The 20,182-nt window shown below is 48.3% G+C and overlaps 1 protein-coding gene across 4 annotated transcripts in view; it reads right to left on the reverse strand.

Moving 5' to 3' along the window:
• Positions 1-265: 265 nt before the first annotated feature.
• The window catches only part of LOC109614608 (partitioning defective 3 homolog B), a 138,104-nt gene continuing 118,187 nt past the window's right edge, over positions 266-20,182 (reverse strand). For all 4 annotated transcript variants that reach the window (XM_029116575.2, XM_029116574.2, XM_029116577.2 and 1 more), the window contains 2 exons: positions 11,222-11,298; positions 266-1,336 (listed from right to left, as the gene is read on the reverse strand). In XM_029116575.2, coding sequence (XP_028972408.2) covers positions 985-1,336; positions 11,222-11,298 — 429 coding nt within the window. In that variant the 3' untranslated portion in view covers positions 266-984. The remainder of the gene's footprint in view (positions 1,337-11,221; positions 11,299-20,182) is intronic.

The following is a 20,182-nucleotide window of genomic DNA, read 5'->3' on the forward strand; positions in this document are numbered from 1 at the left end:
AGGGTTCCTGGTGGTTGAATGTTGTGCAGTTTAGAGGAAATACGGTGCTATATAGGAAGGGGACCACGTCAAGAATATAATAGGAGCCCCTTCATTGGTTCAACAAGGTCTTTATCATAAACTGAAATGAATCAAACACCACACTCATTGTTCGCTGTACTTCAAAAAAAACAATATGGAAGGTAGAATGTGGTTAAAGGCAAACAACTACTGGAACAATTACTTGAACCACAACCAAAACAAAAGAGAAAGCACAAAAAAAATGTCAAAAAACACATCTGAAAGGCGGACGGAAGCGACGTGACAGAATGGCTCTTTGATGTGGACTTCATTTCCGGTTCCTCACTTCCTGTTTCTCTGCTCTCTGAACTAGTTTCTCCGGATCAGCTTCCTGGCTAGCGTAAATTCCTCAGAGTTGCTTTTTGTCTTCGTCATGTCAGCCCACATCCCAACTGGCATCCTATTTCCTACGTGGTTCACTACTGCCGACCGGAGCGCAATCGTGCACTATAAGGAGAACAGGGTGTCATTTGGGTGCGGACCTTTACTTCACTATCCCTGGCCTCAGTGTTTGGCTGAACGGGAGCAGCATCTGGGGGAGTCTCTTCATTATCCATTTCTTAAGCTGGTTTGAGATAGTTTGTTCAAGCCAGCAACCGCTGGTATACATTTAAGTCACTATGTACATTATACATCTACTTCCGGTCATTTGTGAGCTCTATAATTTTAACATTTATATTTACATCTCCATACATGCAGAGAAACACACTTATAAACGCTGTGTAGTTGGAAACATATCACTTAAGATCTGCAGACACCAAACAATGTAGGGGAAAGGGCTTTTTCAGACAGTGGATCCTGGAGAAAATCCCAAATAACATCAATATTCTGGAATATTACAATTGAGATTTCTGGAAAATCTGTGATTTTTCGGCCGGTTTCTAGAATTCTATAAGCGTAGTCAAAGTACTGACTACTTTCTGCCTACACCGCTCCTATCACGCCGTTTCTCTGGCGTTGGTCCCGCGGCCTCCCGTCCCGATAGTCGCCGCCATAGTGCTCGGGGTCGACGAAGCGGCCAGGGCTGGCGTCACGGTACGCGCCCCTGCCCAATGTCTCATAGCGGATTGCGTGGGTGCCCGGCTTGGGAGAGGGGGGCACATCTTCACGCCTGGCGGCCCGGTTTTGGTGGGGCAAGGGCGGGTACCGAGGGTCCTCTTGGGGCGCCTTGGCAGTGCGGGGCAAATGCTGGCCCTCTCTGGGGTAGTAGTTGTCCTGGCCCAGGTAACCAGGTCCCGGCCTAGACAGGGTGGAGTAGTTGTTTGGATCAGGCCTCCTGCGAGAGACAGAAACACACACGATGAAAACATATTAGATAAGAGACACAGCAGGGAGGGTAACCTGTCACTTGGTCTGAATGTGGTCTTCTGGCTGCATACATCTGAACTTTTCCTTTTAATTAACGTGTGTGTGTGTGCGCGCAGTGTCTGGCCCGTTTCCATACTGTAATTGCAATTACCATCCCTTCAGTGCATTTTAACTAACACAAACCTTTCTGTGTTGCCTTGATTATTCTCAAATAAATTGGTATATATTGTTATACAAAAGCCTCTGTTCCTTTACCTTCCTTTAATGGAAACCTAGAGTTTGGATTTAGAATAGAATGGTTAAGCTGTAAGTGAAGCTGTGGGTCTCTCAGCATAAGGAGACCGGCATTGTCAGTTGGTCTAGGTCTCATTTGGCACATTTCTGAAAGACTCTCTCAAATGTTTCAAACATTTGAAAGAGTGTACACACACAGCATGTTACTTTGTGTATATGTATAATATATTTTAATTTTGCTCATTTAGCAGACGCAAACATTAACAGAAGGGCGCTGCTGGTGGTAGACAACACACAGAGAAGGGCGTTGCTGGGGGTAGACAACACACAGAGAAGGACATTGCTGGTGGTAGACAACACACAGAGAAGGGCGTTGCTGGTGGTAGACAACACACAGAGAAGGGCGTTGCTGGTGGTAGACAACACACAGAGAAGGGCGTTGCTGGTGGTACACAACACACAGAAAAGGGCGTTGCTGGGGGTAGACAACACACAGAGAAGGGCGTTGCTGGTGGTAGACAACACACAGAGAAGGGCGTTGCTGGGGGTAGACAACACACAGAGAAGGGCGTTGCTGGTGGTAGACAACACACAGAGAAGTGCGTTGTTGGGGGTAGACAACACAGAGAAGGGCGTTGCTGGGGGTAGACAACACACAGAGAAGGGCGTTGCTGGGGGTAGACAACACACAGAGAAGGGCGTTGCTGGGGGTAGACAACACACAGAGAAGGGCGTTGCTGGGGGTAGACAACACACAGAGAAGGGCGTTGCTGGTGGTAGACAACACACAGAGAAGGGCGTTGCTGGTGGTAGACAACACACAGAGAAGGGCGTTGCTGGTGGTAGACAACACACAGAGAAGGGCGTTGCTGGTGGTAGACAACACACAGAAGGGCGTTGCTGGGGGTAGACAACACACAGAAGGGCGTTGCTGGGGGTAGACAACACACAGAAGGGCGTTGCTGGGGGTAGACAACACACAGAAGGGCGTTGCTGGGGGTAGACAACACACAGAGAAGGGCGTTGCTGGTGGTAGACAACACACAGAGAAGGGCGTTGCTGGGGGTAGACAACACACAGAGAAGGGCGTTGCTGGTGGTAGACAACACACAGAGAAGTGCGTTGTTGGGGGTAGACAACACACAGAGAAGGGCGTTGCTGGGGGTAGACAACACACAGAGAAGGGCGTTGCTGGGGGTAGACGACACACAGAGAAGGGCGTTGCTGGGGGTAGACAACACACAGAAGGGCGTTGCTGGGGGTAGACAACACACAGAGAAGGGCGTTGCTGGTGGTAGACAACACACAGAGAAGTGCGTTGTTGGGGGTAGACAACACACAGAGAAGGGCGTTGCTGGGGGTAGACAACACACAGAGAAGGGCGTTGCTGGGGGTAGACGGCACACAGAGAAGGGCGTTGCTGGGGGTAGACAACACACAGAAGGGCGTTGCTGGGGGTAGACAACACACAGAATCCACAATTACATACAATGGGTGGTGAAGGTATACGACGATGGAACATTTGCAGTGACTATATAATATACTTTACATGGATCTACAGTTGTTATAGGAATGGACTGTTCCAGCGCATGCATCTGTCTAGCTGCAGGGAGATGAGCAGAGTTCTGAGTGCAGTAGAGCGCAGCTGTTTCCTTAACCATTTGGAGGTGGAATCATGTGGTGAGCACGGTCTGGGTCTTTGTGGGAAAGATAGCCGGTTACTAAGGGGCCAGAGTACAGGGGGAGGAATGTTTCTCTCATGATTGACTGGTACTGTTCGCCTGCCGGAGAACTTGTTTGGAACAGCGGGTTAGAAGGGTGTGATTTTGAGTGTGTGTGTGTGTGTGTGTGTGTGTGTAACAGGGGAACGGGAAGCAAGCAGTCTACAGCCAGCTGGGTGTCTCGGATTCCCTCCGGGGGACTACGGGGTGATTAGGGGGCTAAGCTCCCAGGGTGAGGAGACGTGCAGGCCTGCTCGGAGGCAGGACGGATTGCCTTTCACCCCCCCCCCCCCCCCCACATACTCCTTGGCTCTGGCTTGACTGGCCAGGACCCCTGACGAAAACGGATGAAGCGGACAGCGGAGGGCTGCCAGGTCGGGTCACTTCCCTGTCCTTTTGTGTGTCGGCGAAACCGATGTGCTGCGTATGACTAACGAACACGCCTCTCCTCCTCGCACTCGGTCAAGTCCTGCAGTCATTTCTGGCCAGAGAGATCACGTTTCCCATTCAAAGTACATGCATAATAGCTAATCTTCAGCTGTCTCTCCAAACACATACACACACAGACTTCCCTAAGGAAGCATTACAACAACTCCCAACCCAGCAGTTATAATCCACTCTGCATCCACTTCTAAAAGACAATCAAATATCCACTTATCTGTACCCATCTAGTTGTCAAATCAGCCATCCAGCCGTCTCCGGATGGAAAGATGAATAGATGGGCTGCTGTGATAGGGGGATTTGGCCTATGTAAGCTGATGGGGAGATGTTTAGGCTAGTGGGTTGCAGGAGGGGTGGAGGGATGTGGCGGTAGGGGCCTATTTTGGGTGGCCTTGAGGCTCGGCGGAGGCTCAGGTGCTCCCCCCTCCCTCAACACCCCCAGCTGGCCTCGCCGCTAAACTCTACTAAACCTCTGGGCTTAATCTTCCTCTCCTTCACTTTTGCATGGGCCTCGACTTCTTCCCATTATCAGGGCCCTGGCTAACGCAGTAAAAGGTGGGTATGACTCATGGCGGGGCCCACTGATCCTAATAATATCAATGTCCTGTGTGTGTGGGGGCCCAGGACGATGGCCCTGCTCCTTATCACAGTTTTTCTGGGCAATTAGCGATATCACAGGGACCTCTGAGAGCCCTGTCCGGGGCTAAACGCCAAAGGACCACCAGCTCGTTGGTGCTTGGGTGGTAGATGCGACAGAAACCATATGCTGTAGGTATCTGGCAGCCTAGACTACTGCTCCAATGCCTCCCTGTTGTTCTACCAGATCTCCCAAGGGGCGCTCAAACACACACACACACGAGCATCTCATTATGTTGCACAGTTAACAGATGCATGGCCGGACACACTAGAAGTGAGAGAGAGAGATAGAGAGAGATAGAGATATAGAGAGAGATAGAGAGGGCTCAGAGGGAACATTCCATGTCCAGCCAACAGTGCGTAAACATTATGAATGTTTGCAGCTGTGGAAGATGGAAGATGAGCTGGATGTTGGTGTGCCCCCACCAGATGCTGGATAACATCCCTGCCAATGCTCTGCCAGGCCTCTACTGGAGCCATCTTCAATTGTTAGTTTTTTGGTCATTTTGACATAACCAGGATTTCAATGTGGAGATGAGCTTTTTCAGTCCAAATTGTTCCACGTTTTGGTCCTGAGAAGCTCTCTACATGCTAAGGGCAATGGTTTAGGGTCATGGCTGTAGTTTGACTGGTGAAGTCGTCTGCTGATGGTAGTGCTTGACACCTCCATGCCTACCTCCCAGGAAAGCGTCCCAGTTCTGGCGAACCGGCTAGCGTTTCTCGATCATAGTGGAATGTGCCTGCCTGCATGTACATTATGTCAATGCTTCTCTTAGTGGCGTTGAGGGGGTGCTGCTAGGCTATCTGGGCTCCTATGTATGCAATCTGACCCGACGGAGGAGGTGTGATCCTGCCTGGTGCTAACACCGCATAACGAATCGGACCCCCGCCACCTGACTTCACTGTGGGTCCGTGCCTCCAGGGGCACCCTATTTTGGGGCGGAGCCTTCACCTTGCAAACAGACATTGATATCTGGCGGGGACGGAGGGATCTGGTGTTGGGGAGCGTGTGTGGAATGACATTCAGGAATAGTCTCCGCCTTGCGGAGAGGAGGAATTCAGCCTTGGTGAGTGAGTGGGGACTATTTGCACCTGCCCAAGGAAACGGAAGGAAATTAAGCCTCGTGTTTTCTATCCGACCCGCGATACCCCCATCAGTTGGAGGGAACACAGCTGGCAGCTAGCTGCCATGGAGGCCCTTGGCGGAATTTCTCTATCCATAACAGTAACTGACAATCTGTGTGTGTGTGTGTGTGTGTGTGTGTGAGACTGACTGTATGTGTGTGTGTGTGTGTGTAACTGACATTCTGTGTGTGTGTGTGTGTGTGTGTGTAACTGACAATCTGTGTGTGTGTGTGTGTGTGTGACTGACTGTATGTGTGTGTGTGTAACTGACAATCTGTGTGTGTGTGTAACTGACAATCTGTGTGTGTGTGTGTGTGTGTGTGTGTGTGAGATTACTTTTATTTCTGCTATGGAGTATAAGATGATAGCACACATACAAGGGCAAACGCACGCCAAGACCGGCGGGTGTTTTCCACCACGCTCGTGGACGTGCAACGGAGGACACAGGCAGCAGTCTGAGTGCTGGAGACAGAGGCCAGACCGGGCTTGCTTCACACTGAAGGGAAAACCATTAGCCTTCTGGAGAGCGAGGTTAGCCGTGTTAATCAAACCAGCCTAGATAGCCCCGTCCTCAGTGTTTTTCTCATAGAAACACCAGCGGGAACACACCGTCACAAAACCCACCCCGTGTTTGACACCACTCCCGTTTACTCTGTGAAGACGGGCTCCACCCACGGCGTCAACAACACTTTGGGGCAGGGTATCCCATCGGGGGCTTGACACGATCCCGATCCAAGTGACCGTCTGAGAAGGAAACATGGAACATTCTGAATGTAATTACTCTCAATCTGTTGTCAGCCGTCACTGGACCTTTCTGTCCACTTCGCCACTCTATACGCAGGTTGTCTGCGGTCAGCGCGGAAGGCCTTTGTGTTGCGCCCTGCCCTGTTCTCTCTCTCTCAGTGGGTTTATTCTTTGTTTTATTTATGAAGTCATGATTTAATTTTCCACAAAAGCCTGTGCTTGCCTCAGCCACTGTGGGAAAGTGAAAGTGAGAGAGAAAACTAAATAAAGAGGATTGAAAGAGGGAGAGAGAAAGGGGGAAGCAGAGTCAGACAAAAATGGACAGAGATGAAAAAGCGACTGAAATAGAGAAAGAGTAAGAGAAAGACGGTGAGAGAGACAGGGACACTGAAAGCCAGGCAGCAAAAAGACATGCTCCATCCACCCATATGAAAGCCAGGCAGCAAAAAAACATGCTCCATCCACCCATATGAAAGCCAGGCAGCAAAAAGACATGCTCCATCCACCCATATGAAAGCCAGGCAGCAAAAAAACATGCTCCATCCACCCATATGAAAGCCAGGCAGCAAAAAAAACATGCTCCATCCACCCATATGAAAGCCAGGCAGCAAAAAGACATGCTCCATCCACCCATATGAAAGCCAGGCAGCAAAAAAACATGCTCCATCCACCCATATGAAAGCCAGGCAGCAAAAAAACATGCTCCATCCACCCATATGAAAACCCTAACGGCTAAACGAGTTGAATTTCCAAAACAGTGATTTCGTTACCGACCCTCAGCTTCATCATAAACCGGGTTAGTGGCCTGGATTTACTCAGCAGCGAAACAGCAAAGCGCTGCAATAAAAACGTAGTAATGACGTCTCAGTGAAAGGTCAAACCTCATCTTACCATGTTCTGCCCAGATCTGGGGAAATGTTCAGGACCCAATGCTCCCTCCCGGTCCGTGCGGGTGTTGTCGGTGATCGGTAATTATCTTAATGTGCGCCGCATGTGGCAGAGTGCGTGTGTTCGTCGTTTAAACCTCCCTCTCTTTGCCAAAATCCCAGACCAAGGACCAGCTGATTCCTACTTGGGGTGGGGCAACCCCCCTGTGGCCCTGACCCCGCTCCACAGCCCCAGCCATTGTCTGCTACTCGCCTACCTCACAAAAGACATGCCAAGTGTGCTCTGATTCAGCACAGCCACATGGCAGAGACACTTATTTAAAGAGGAAATGGCTTTCAATGAGTCGGGGCCCCGGGAGGGATCTTGCGCAAAGTTCAGCTCCTTCCCCTTGTCTTCTTTTTCTCCCCCGTCAAATTCCAGGAATACATTTCCCCCGTCTCGCTGTGGATGCTTCAGGGAGACGCAGGGATTCTGAGGTACGGGGTTCGCGTTTCATCCTCGAGTGAACTTCAAAAACAAGGGAGCAAACATACGAGATTCGGAATGAATCATTCTGAGGTGGCGCATGCGGCACTTTCTTCTCTTTGTTTTGGCGCCGAAGACGTGCTGATCGCCATCAGCGGTTTACTGCCCTGTCACTACGTGAAAGCGGAGCAAAGGCTTATGGGACTTGTCGCCTCAAACTAAATTCGGAAGAGGTGTTAAGGAATCAGCTCTGACATTTCCCTCTTGACAGTTCATTTAACCGTATGTTTACAATTTATACACATTTTTAACAATTAATGAAAAAAGGAGGAAAAGAAAATTCACCCCTTTGTAAGTTCAAAAGTCCATTTTGGATATAATCATAGAATAAGTTACATGAACTCACTGTGTGGAATAAAAGTGATTAGTATTTCTTTTTAAATGACTAACCACACTGTTTTGATTCCACAATAATGACCTAAATTATGACAGATTGTGAATATAGTACTTATGCAATTCACGGTTTTGACGCTAATTCAAACGTTCTGATGATCAGCAGGTCAAAAATACCTCTGTTAGCCTTTCATTACAGAGCATGCAAACAGAGTGGTTAGAGGGTGCAAAAAGTCACATCCTCCAGAGAAAATGTAAATGTCAGTTGGCTTAGAGTCCATCGTTAAAGAGGTCGAGACCACAACAAAGCAACCAGTTGGACAGCAACAGCCTGGGTCATTAAGCAGTATCTAGATGAGCAACATGAACAGTTAGAACAAGTGCCCTACAGAAGTGGACACTAGAATAGATGTTTCAGACTCATACCAATACTTACATACAGTATCCTGTTTTCAAAGGGATTAGCTGTTCTTTACGGGTAGTCAGTCATCTGACAGGAGGGCATTGAGGTCAAGGATGATGGATGGAGAGTTAAGTCCCCGGCTCCAGAGGTTGGTTTATTTGAACATATTGCCGGACAAAATAGTATTGGTGTTGCCAATTATATATAAACACACACACACACACAGATCAGCCATTACATTATGACCACTGACAAGTGAAATGAATAACACTGATAATCTCATTATCATGGCACCTGTCAGTGGGTGGGTTATGTTAGGCAGCAATTGAACATTCTGTCTTCAAAGTTGATGTGTTAGAATCAGGAAAAATGGTCAAGCGTAAGGATCTGAGTGACTTAGACAAGGGACAAATTGTGATGTCTAGACGACTGGGCCAGAGCATCTCCAAATGTTTTGGTGTTCCCGGTCTGCAGTGGTCAGTACCTATTAAAAGTGGTCCAAGGAAGGAAAAGTGGTGAACCGGTGACATGGTCATGGGCGGACAAGGCTCATAGAAGCCTGTGGAGAGTGAAGGCTGGCCTGTGTGGTCAGATCCAACAGATTAGCTATATTAGCTCAAATTGTTGAAAAAGTACTGATAGAAAGGAGTCAGATATGGGGCTGCATGGGTGCCCATGGTGACCCCAGTCCACTGCCGAAAGCGCCTATAATGGGCATGTGAGCATCTGAACTGGATCGCGGACCAATAGAAGAAGGTGGCCTGGTCTGATGAATCACATGGATGGCCGGATGCGTGTGCGTCGATTACCTGGAGAACACATGGCACCAGGATGCACTATGGGAAGAGCCAGCGGAGACAGTGTGATGTTTTGGGCGATGTTCTGCTGGGAAACCTTGGGTCCTGTCATTCATGTGGATGTTACTTTCACACATACCACGTGCCTAAGCATTGTTGCAGACCATGTAATCTCTTTCATGGCAACGGTATTCCCTGGTGGCACTGGCCTCTTTCTGCAAGATAATGTGCCCTGCCACAAAGCAAAAATGGTTCAGGAATGATTTGAGGAACAACAACGAGTTCAAAGTGTCAACTTGGCATCCAAATTCCCCAGATCTCCATTCAATCAAGCATCTGTGGGATGTGCTTGACAAACAGGTCCGATCCAAAGAGGCCCCACCTCCAAACTTACCGGATGTAAGTAATTATCTGCTGCTAACGTATTGGTGCCAGATACCACAGCACACCTTCAGAGGTCTAGTGGAGTCCATGACTAGATGGGTCAGGGCTGTTTTGGCGGCAAAAGGGAATCTACACAATATTAGGCAGATGGTCATAATGTTATGACTGATCAGTGTACACACACACTTATATAGACACTAGTGTCAGCACGTATACTATATTTAGATATTGAAATAGAGACTAGTGTTAGTGTACCGCGACCTCAGGCAGGGCTGGTATAGTTGGGCGGGCTAACGCGGTCCAGTCAGTGTATGCCCTGTTTGAGTTTAGTATCTCTCTTCTGGCAGTGTCGCTCCCTGGCGTCTGTCGTGTCAGCCAGGAGCAATGAGCCGTGAAACGACTGCTCCCCCCCACTCCACAACGTTCCCTGGACCTTTCCCCGGGCCCACCCGACTCCACCTATCTACCAGGTGTTGATCTCCTCGGATGTGTGTGTGTTTGTTTTGCTTCGGAAGGGGGGTTTTAACACCGTGGGGTGTGTGTATGTGTATGTGTGTGTGTGTGTGTGTGTGTGGAACAGGGGTAAAGAGAAATCCCAGAATTGGTTTGCGATGTGGGAGTTTGCAACAGAATGGTGTTAAAGTTGCCTCTGACATTTAAATAATTGTTTCAGTTTTTGTAAAGGATATTAAAAATTAATCAGGGTTAATATCACTGCAATTCCTCTTTATGCAAAATGAGGTTACACGTGCAGCCACTGTGTGAATCAGATTTGTAGACGTGCCAGATGATACCTTCAATTCCAGACCGTGGACATCGCCATGGCTGTCAACAGTGCCTGGCTGCCTGCCCAATAGCCGTGGCAACTCCAAAGAATTAAACAAACAAGCAGTCAGTTCGAACGGTACAGCGAGTTGAATTGCAGAGCGACACTACATATGTCAGGGCCATTGTAGAAGGATCAAACAGTATGAATACCACCACCAAAGCATGTGTTTAAAATGTGTCACTTGTTTTCATATAATCATGGGAACCTGTAGGAAATCAACGGTACACTTACTGTTGTGGTAAACAGCTGTTTGAACACACTTGTCCTGAACTACGGCCCCTGGACTATTCCCCTCTTAACCGCGACCACATCAGAGCCGATGAACAAAGTACCTTACCATGACCTCGTGTCTAACTACTTCAATACAATAATCCAACAGTATCATTTATACCGTAAATAATTTGCTTATCTAAAGCGACTTATAGTATCGTGCGCATGTTTTCCCATGCGTTGCCTTGGTTGGAATTAAACCTGTGACGTCTGGGTTCAAAGCGCAGTGCTCTGCGCCAACAGCGCCGCACAGGGACCGCTTCGTGCTCGTGCATAATCGAGGGAGCCCTCTGGGATCAGTCCCCCGTCTCCCAAGCCCCACCCCCCTGGTCTCCCAGGAGCTGATCAGGACTACTCCCGGGATGAGGAGGCGCTCCCAAGGCAAACACTAGATTTAATTATAAGCTCTAAAGAGGATTAGTCTCTGCGTGTGTGTGGTGGGGGGAGACTCGTATTGACGGCTGGTTTAAAACAGGACAGATCCATCGTACCCCCCCCCCCACACACACACACACAGGACTACCTGGAGTTGGCTGGGTACTGTCGATCCACATCCTCATAGCGGGGTGCTGGGCGGTTGTCAGCTCCCTTCACAGCCATCTGTAGAAGAGAGACACAATGGGTTTAATGGTATTATGATGACCTGTCTCTGTCTGTCTGTCTGTCTGTATCACCGGATGAGCCTGCAGAGGGCCAAGCCATAGGGTTCATATTCGGTTTAGACACTTGTACGGTGTCCGTATTAGGAAAGCCTAAGTCACGACAGGAGCCGCCTTCAAGAGGCGATGTCCTCACATGGACACCGTAATGGTCGTTTAGTCTGGTTCAGCGGGAGGCGTAACGTACAGTAGGGTTCGGGAGAGGGCACCTGAGGTTTCTGGGGGGACATACAATTAAATCAGGACTGCCTTTACACGGGGCGCAAGTGTGCACGCAAACAGGAAGTACCAGATTAACCCCACACATGAAACCGGGTGGAAGGGGGGCACACATTCAGACAACCTCCCGGAAGAGAGAGCTCTTTATCTCCACACCCCCCTACTCACACAAACAAACAGTTTCAATTAGAGTTAATCCACACGCTCAGAGCTCAGAGGCAGGAGCACGCACGTGCACACTTCCCTCCGCCGGGTTCCTCCCTCGCAACGCACTCCCCCCGTACACAAACACCACGCGCCCAACAAATAACCAGGTCTGACCAGGGTAAGCGCTACCAAAACCTTCCCAGAACCTGCTTGGCCCGGAAATATACGGAAACGCTTTGGTCTCGAGCTGGAACAAAGAGAGAAAAAAAAAACACGAACATAAATGATATTACGCCTGGAGGTAGGCCATTTGGGTATTGAGAATATTGAGCCGCTCCATCTTTGTGTGAAGGTTAAAGGCATTATGCAAAGAGGTGCGGGGGGTAATGGGAGTCGCTGTGTGCCATTTCTCTCGCAGGCCACGCTCCAAATGGCGACCTACTTCCCTACTTAGTGCGCTACCTCGGACCAGAGCCCCCGGGTGCCGTTCCGATTGGGTCCTTGGTCAAGAGTGGCGTGCTGTATCGGGTTAGGGGACCTGTTGGGACACGGAGACTGAGAAGCCGCAGCTGGGCCGCAGGTTAGAGTCGCTCCGTTGCATGTTAAGTCGGGTTCTATGGTTCTTTGGGGAAGTTTGGAGGAAGAAAAGGGGTGGGGGAAAGGGAGAGTGAATGAAAGAAAGTGGAGGAGAGGAAGAGAGGAGACACTTAATAACAGGGAAAGAAACAGAGAGAAGGAAAAAGAGAGTACCAGATGGAATTAGTACTCAATTCCCACTGAACTTTGTAGGAACCATGAGTTGGATGGGGTGAATGTATTCATTAGCTGGTGTGCTACTAATGGACTATTTAGTGAAACTACAAATGGTGTACTTCTCTGTTCATGATTTAGCAGGTTATTGTCAATCTATGAATAGTTAACAGTTCATATTAGTGTGTGCATTTGTGTACTTGACTCCTCTGGGTACCTACATGGACTCTGAATGACCCCTACACCTCATACAAACACACACACACACACACACACACACACACACACACAAATCTCAGTTCAGTGAGTGCGCAAGCAGATCACAGTCGTAGCATTTTCCCCACAGAAAAGAAGGTTTAAATTAAATGTAGTTTCCTATTGAACTCTCAGAGTCTGGTTAGGACCCTGATAATGTCACATGTTTGTGGTTGTGATCACCGAAGCGGTGCTAATGTGTTCTACAGGCATGGTAGCTTACAGAAGACCAAGCTTTCTTTGCACTGACCAAGCAGCTGAGGCCAGAAGCCCATGGGGCATTGTAGGACGCCGGGGTCTGTCGTGCACTGAGTGCCATGTGGCGGTGCTCTGATGACCCCACAGAGATCCCATTACTCAATGGATGACACCAACCTCGTGTTACATTAAATTTGACGGATTGTGCAGCTTTTCAAATCAGACCGCAAGCTGCCGTTAAAGAATGACGTACTACTGCAGGAAAAAAGACAAAGGTAATTCGAGAACCACACAGTGTGAACTTTCGAGGAACCGAACTTGGAAAATCTCCCTGTCACTGGTTTTATATGAGTACCGCCAGAAAACAGACCAAAATCAAGCGGCTGAATTCCGCTGTCGCATTCGTCAAACATACTATGCTAAAACGTCAATCCCAACCAAATGTGTCAGTCACACGTGTACAACATGCCTCAAACGGAGGTCTTAGTATTTTGACATAAAGAAATAGAAATGATGTCATGGTAAAACTGGAGGAAATAAATGCATCGGCCAAGTCTTTCTCTCTGTCTGCCTCCCTTTTCAAAGAGAGTAATTGCTTGTGTTCTCTCTGCCATCCATCCATCCATCCGTCTCTGACGCTAATTAGCCGTGAGTCTGGGTGAAGGATGGCAGCTTGGCAAATGGCCCTTAACCCCACAAACCGCCACCAGACACGGCTGCCTGCAGTCAGCTGGCACAAGTCAGAGGTGGGTGAGATCCTTCCGATATAAGCCATTTCTCATAATTTTTCTGTAATGAGATTCCATTGATTTCTGCTTAGGAAACAAACTAGTACCGAGGGAAAGTTGGCAACCAAGGAGGGGGTGGCAGGGGATTCACAATGGAACTAAAGACTCAAACTCTATCTTTTTAAACTGTGTCTCGGAAACTCAACTATCTTGCTACTGTTTTACAAGGAAACGTCTTACGAGAGGCTGAAACCTTTTCAAATGCGCTCAAAAAACTCCTTGGTATGAACTCAAACTTTTGTGAGAACCAGCTCTGTGGTCACCCTGCCTCGAGGATTCTTAACTTCAAAAAGTGAAAGAAGCTGTGTCTTTGCAAAAAACGAAAACGAACATGGTTTTGTGACCAACATAAACCGGCTCAGTCGGTCTCCAATGAAATCACCCTCGGTGGCGCTCTTGCCTATCTTTGGCCAATCTGGCGCAGTGGATCATGTGGTGTTGGCTTGTTTGACACTCTGCTGCTATGACCATGCATCCATGCCCCCCCACGTCTCCTAAACACGGCGACAGCTCGTTATCGGTTAGCAGCAGATGGTTAGAGTGGCTGATTTGGTCTCTGCCATGCCTCCCCTTAGCAACATGCTGGCTTTCCTTCCATGCAGAGTGGCCCTGAGAGCTAGCTGAGTTGTGCACTGCTATAGCGCACACTGCCTGTAATTATTATTGTCTCAGTGCGTTTAAAGACTTGGGTCTGGGATTAGGGGTGCAGGGGTGGTGTGAGGTTCAGGCATGCACCCGGCATGAGTTTTCCGCCATTTACATCTTGATTGCAGCCCTCAGGAAGTGTCCAAGAGGCCCTGATTGATTTCCACCACAGGGGTGGCCAAAAAAAAACGGCTATCAGGGCGCAGTGCTTTAGTGTAACCCTGTTGTAACATGGCTGGTTTGGATACCGATCTTCAAGGTCCAGACAAGCAACCGATTAGTTGAACCAGATGTGCTAGATGAGTGTTGGAGCAAAAAACCTGCAGAAGCAGTTCATCTCCAGGAGGTGTATTGAGCAACCTTGTGGGTTTGAGATGTGTTCCCTTCACATCACACATGTTCCAGGCCACAACTTTGATCTCTCTCGTGTGGCTCAGTCGGTACAGCAAGTGAAGGATTCTGGGTTTGATTTCCATGGGAGACCAGCACAAAAAAATATGATGAAAGCATCAGATAAATTAGGTGTGAGTAAAATCAGAAGGGTCCGGCTGCAATGATTTTGTCAGTAAGGAAAGAGGCATTTCCACTTCTCTGACTCCAGGTGAGTCATAACATAACATCTCCTGTCTGTTTAAAATGATTGGGTGCCTTTGCACACAGCATGTCAGTGTTCGCAAAAAAAGAGAAAGATTTCACCTTTAGTCTAGACTCACAGACAGAGGCTTTCCGGTACTATGAGCATTGCTGTATTCTGTCAAGTCATGGCGGCATTCAGACCCGGCAAGCTTGTCAACATGAAAGATGGAAAAAGATGATGACCTCAACGCAAACACGCAAAAAACTGAGAGAAAGGTGACGAGCTGACGAGTTCCGACCCATGGGGGGTGGGTGGGGGGGTGGGTGGCGGGTTTGGGTGTCCGATTGCAGTTTAAACTGCAAACAGATCACACTCTCTCCTGTAGGTCAAAGACAAGCCTCCCAGCCTCGGGGATGAAGAGGCCCGAATCATTCCCTAGCTGCCTTTGCCGGAGATAAAAATCCTGGTCGTGGCTGCGCTTGCGGAATTTCTAATGAACAGTTGATAAAACAAAGAGAAGTGCTTTGTGTCTGGGGATGAGGTGCTGAGGGAATGCGGACGTGGGGGGGTTCCGTGTTCCGAATGACTCATCGTGACTTTGAAAAGATCGGTGGGAAACAGACAACTGACGCGGCGCGCCAAAAAAATGGTTGTGTGCGCGCCGCATTTTACGTGTAGGGCTTCGGCAAACACGCCAATCAAAGAAACATCAGAGAGGACGGGGGGACGAGGGGGGGGGGGGCAACGGTTGAAAGCTACTTCAAATACGACAGGCGGTAAAGCCAACTAAGCCCCAGAGGAGTCAGACCAAAGGGCTTCTGAGCGTAGATGACGTTGTTAGTAGATGTTGGTCATTACAGGGGACGTTGTTAGTAGTTGTTGGTCATTACAGGTGACGTTGTTAGTAGATGTTGGTCATTACAGGGGATGTTGTTAGTAGATGTTGGTCATTACAGGTGACGTTGTTAGTAGATGTTGGTCATTACAGGTGACGTTGTTAGTAGATGTTGGTCATTACAGGTGACGTTGTTAGTAGATGTTGGTCATTACAGGTGACGTTGTTAGTAGATGTTGGTCATTACAGGGGACGTTGTTAGTAGATGTTGGTCATTACAGGGGACGTTGTTAGTAGATGTTGGTCATTACAGGGGACGTTGTTAGTAGATGTTGGTCATTACAGGGGACGTTGTTAGTAGATGTTGGTCATTACAGGTGACGTTGTTAGTAGATGTTGGTCATTACAGGTGACGTTGTTAGTAGATGTTGGTCATTACAGGTGACGTTGTTAGTAGATGTTGGTCATTACAGGGGACGTTGTTAGTAGATGTTGGTCATTACAGGGGACGTTGTTAGTAGATGTTGGTCATTACAGGTGACGTTGTTAGTAGATGTTGGTCATTACAGGTGACGTTGTTAGTAGATGTTGGTCATTACAGGTGACGTTGTTAGTAGATGTTGGTCATTACAGGTGACGTTGTTAGTAGATGTTGGTCATTACAGGTGACGTTGTCCCTCAGGCCACTTTGTCAAGGTACCCACTCTTTATGGTTATGGCTGAAGACAAGAAAAGGGAACACGGATCCTTGGTCTGTGCATATGGGTAACTTCTCATTTGCTCTCTATCCTCTGTCTCCTTTCTCTTCTTCTCTTTATGTCTCCTTCCGTCGTATATCAGGGTGTGACCCCATTTATGTGATCCCATATGAACCCGTTAATTGTTCAGCCTCAGTTTGGCCTCATCTAAAGATAACCCATACACACATCCATGTACAGATCGAAGACATCAGTGTTCGAGCTCAGTGCTCTCCAGGGGATGAGCCTAGCCCCAGGACCCAGCCTGCGCGATCAACACTTGCACAGAGGGAACTCATCCAAACAGTCTTCGTGAGCTACACAAACACACAGTCAATTTCAGATCTTGTTTGACTTGTATTTAAACATTTGCATTTTAACATTCAGCTGAGACAAGCATTTTGCAAGTGACTCATGAAAATGTTCAAAGACACACACACACAACTTTCATTGCAGGAGCAAAGTCCACTGCCCCTCCTTCTGCAGTTCCAGCTTATATTTACTGGGATTAAAGGCTACCGTTCGTCCCCATCACTTTTGATATGGGCTCCTTTCCAATTACATCGTGGCTTATGTAATTACATAACGGGACCGACAGAAGATTGTCTTGGAGTCTGACTCCAGGAATAACTGACTGAATGGCGTACTGAGGAACAATGGGCCCCGCCAGCTCCGCTAACGTATAATAAGAAACTAGAGTCAACATGGTTTCAAATACTGAAATACAACTAAACACTTTGAAGTCATTCAAATACATTCCGTGTTCACTTTAACCAGGCCAGAGAGAGTCTCACAGTTTAGGAAATACCCCAGTCCTCTCTTCCTTCCCTCTAATCCATCCAGTGGGGCAGCAACTGAAGTCCAACAGGTTCAGTGTCTGTTCTCCAAAACCCACACCCAGCACTGGCAAATGCTGATTACCACTAACGTTATGCTAACAGTTTAGCGACCCCCCTCAGCGGACCACCCCCACACAAGCCATTATTTCCTCTAGCTACACCTGCCTTTTCTCACCTCCCCATGTTCCTTCCTCTCTCTCTCACCCTCCCTCACGTTAAGTCTCTTCTCTCTCTCTCCGTCCTCCTCTCTCACTCTTCAAAGCAGACACTCCTTTCACTTCCTCCTCCTATCACCCCCCCCCGCCTTTCAAAGCAGACTCTTTTCACTTTCCCCCATAACCTCTTTCCTCAGTCTCCAAAGCAGTCCGTCCTTTTACCCCTATCTCTCCACCGATGTCTAGTCACCTGCACCTGTCCTCTGCCCATCCTTCATAGTGTAACTCCGTGGAGGCCACCCACTGCGCTAAAGTATGGCAAATCCCCCCCCGCCCCCCCACCCCCACCCCCAACAGTTAGTACACATAGCTGGAGCAGTGGCATCAGCTCGTCCGTTTAGCCCTTTGTGCTCATGGAATGGGGGGCCGTTGGGGCCAAAACAAGACTGATCTCTGGTCAAAGTGGACGACCCTGCGGGCCCCCCAAAACAAGACGGATATCTGGTCAGCGGGAGACGGTAAACGCAGCGGAGGACACGTCTGTGTAGTATTAACCCCTGCCGTGCAAACTTATTGTTGGCCTTAAGCAAAGGGGCCCATCCTGGATTCATTGTTTGAATTGACAGCGCTGGGAAACAAAAGCAGTGACCGACGGCCTTGAGTATTCCCCTTGTTTAAAGGGAATGCCATGTTCAAACAACGTGGCTACACACACACACATGCACACACACCCCCACCCCTTTATAGTTACGCCTGTGCACCTGCACAGCACTAGTGGGTCCTCATGCCCCCCCGGGCTTCCCACAATGCTCCTGGGCGTCGAGCGGACCATCACCGTCATCATATGAGAGGCACGCCAGCCATCCATCACCGGGACGGCGGTGGTTTTTGTTTACTTAATGATGTGTAGGGCACGTTTATGAAGCGACGCCGCCGCCGCCACAGCTCACGTCGTCCGCCCCGGGAGCTGTCATTAAAACATCATCAACGTGATGGATGTCCGCCCGGCAACATTAGAGGGAAAATAAACCCGGCTGCCGAGCTGACGGGTCATATCTTTCATGAAGTGTGTGTGTATTTGGGGGTAGTGTGTGTGTGTGTGTTTGATAGTGTGCGTTCACGTGACGCTGTTTGATGGAGCGAGGATGTACGTCCATTTGCGTGATAGAGTAGATGCGTATTCGATAGAGCGTGCGTGCGCTCGCCTGTGACCCGCGTGTTCATTAAAGTTGCGCCGACACACGCTCGCACCACACCAACAGCCCCAGTGGTGTATGTGTGATAGAGCGATATTTCCAGGCTAATGAGTTAAAGATAAGGTGTTTATTATATTCATCCTGCGCTATTGGCTACGACTACGCCGACGCCCTTCCTGATATCAGAGTCAATGCCACTTCTTCATTCCTTCCCTTACCTCTATTTGGTACGTCAAGGATGTCGGCAATCTGAATGGAGGAGATCATTTCAAATATTTCGACGGCTCTGTTTGATGTTGACAGTGGAGAAAGTTGGAGTAGAGTGTTTTGTGGCTGAAAGGGCATTGGGCAAAATTCAAACCCATGAGGCCTTTTCTGGCCTTAGCCATGTGTATGTGGTGCTCCAAAATGGCCGCCAGTTGCATGTGGCACACAGCATAGGAGACATCACTGCCAGTCGCTGTGCGAGCTGAAAGGCCAGACGCGTTTAAAAATACCTGGAGTTGGCCAGTCTGTATGGGGCGACATGACATCACACACCATCATTAGGCCTCAACGGGGCAGAAACCCTGGCTCTCCAGTGGCTCCCAACTCCCCACATTATGAACTGCTTCAGACTAGAGTCTCCCGGTGCCAGTCAGGACGCCGCCCCTCTGACAGACAGGCTGTGGGGGTGTGTACTAAGACTGATGTGGTAGAGGGGGTGAAGTGAGATAGAAAACAAAGGAGCGGGAGGGAGAGAGAGAAAGGGAGAGACAGAGACAAAAAAATGAAGAGCGAGACAAACAGGATAGAGAGAAAGGATATAATAAGAAAAGGGGTTGAAAACACACAAACGCACACTGTGTTTGATTATTTGATGATCAAAAAGCATTAAAGTGTAACTTAAGGGTTTGAATCTGAAAGTGAGTGCTAGTTTTTTAAATGTACTGGGTATATATGTAAACATGACAAACTTGAAAAATTTGTAAGAATTCTAAATGTTTTTTCCCCAAAATAACAAAAAATATCTAATAATAGGTGTCTCAAACCACCGTTCTTTTTTTGATTGGGTAGCAATAATTTTCTCCTAATTTGAAATCAACTTACATTTGAATGAACTGAGAGAACTGGGAGGAATACAAAAGCATAACATAGGTGGAGTACTGTAGATATCTGCATGTATATTATAATAGGACTTTTTTGTATTACACACTGAATTTATTCAACAGAACCATTGGCTGAAATAAGTAAAATCTGTTGATGTAAAATAAAATGCACCTGCAGTACCTCCACAGATCATCAGCTAGTAAAAACAGGTTACCAAAGTAAAAACCAACAGTTTTGTCACAGCAATGGTATATGGTCGGATATAACACGACTTTCAGACAATTAGCATTCACAGCTCAAACCATCCTGTTTACATGCATTGAATGTTGTGACAGTGAATTAGCATGCAGGCTAAACTATACAGTTCATAACAGAAGTCAGAAAAAGAGGTCAAA

Source organism: Esox lucius, chromosome 22, assembly GCF_011004845.1.
Source record: "Esox lucius isolate fEsoLuc1 chromosome 22, fEsoLuc1.pri, whole genome shotgun sequence".
Lineage (NCBI taxonomy): Eukaryota > Metazoa > Chordata > Actinopteri > Esociformes > Esocidae > Esox > Esox lucius.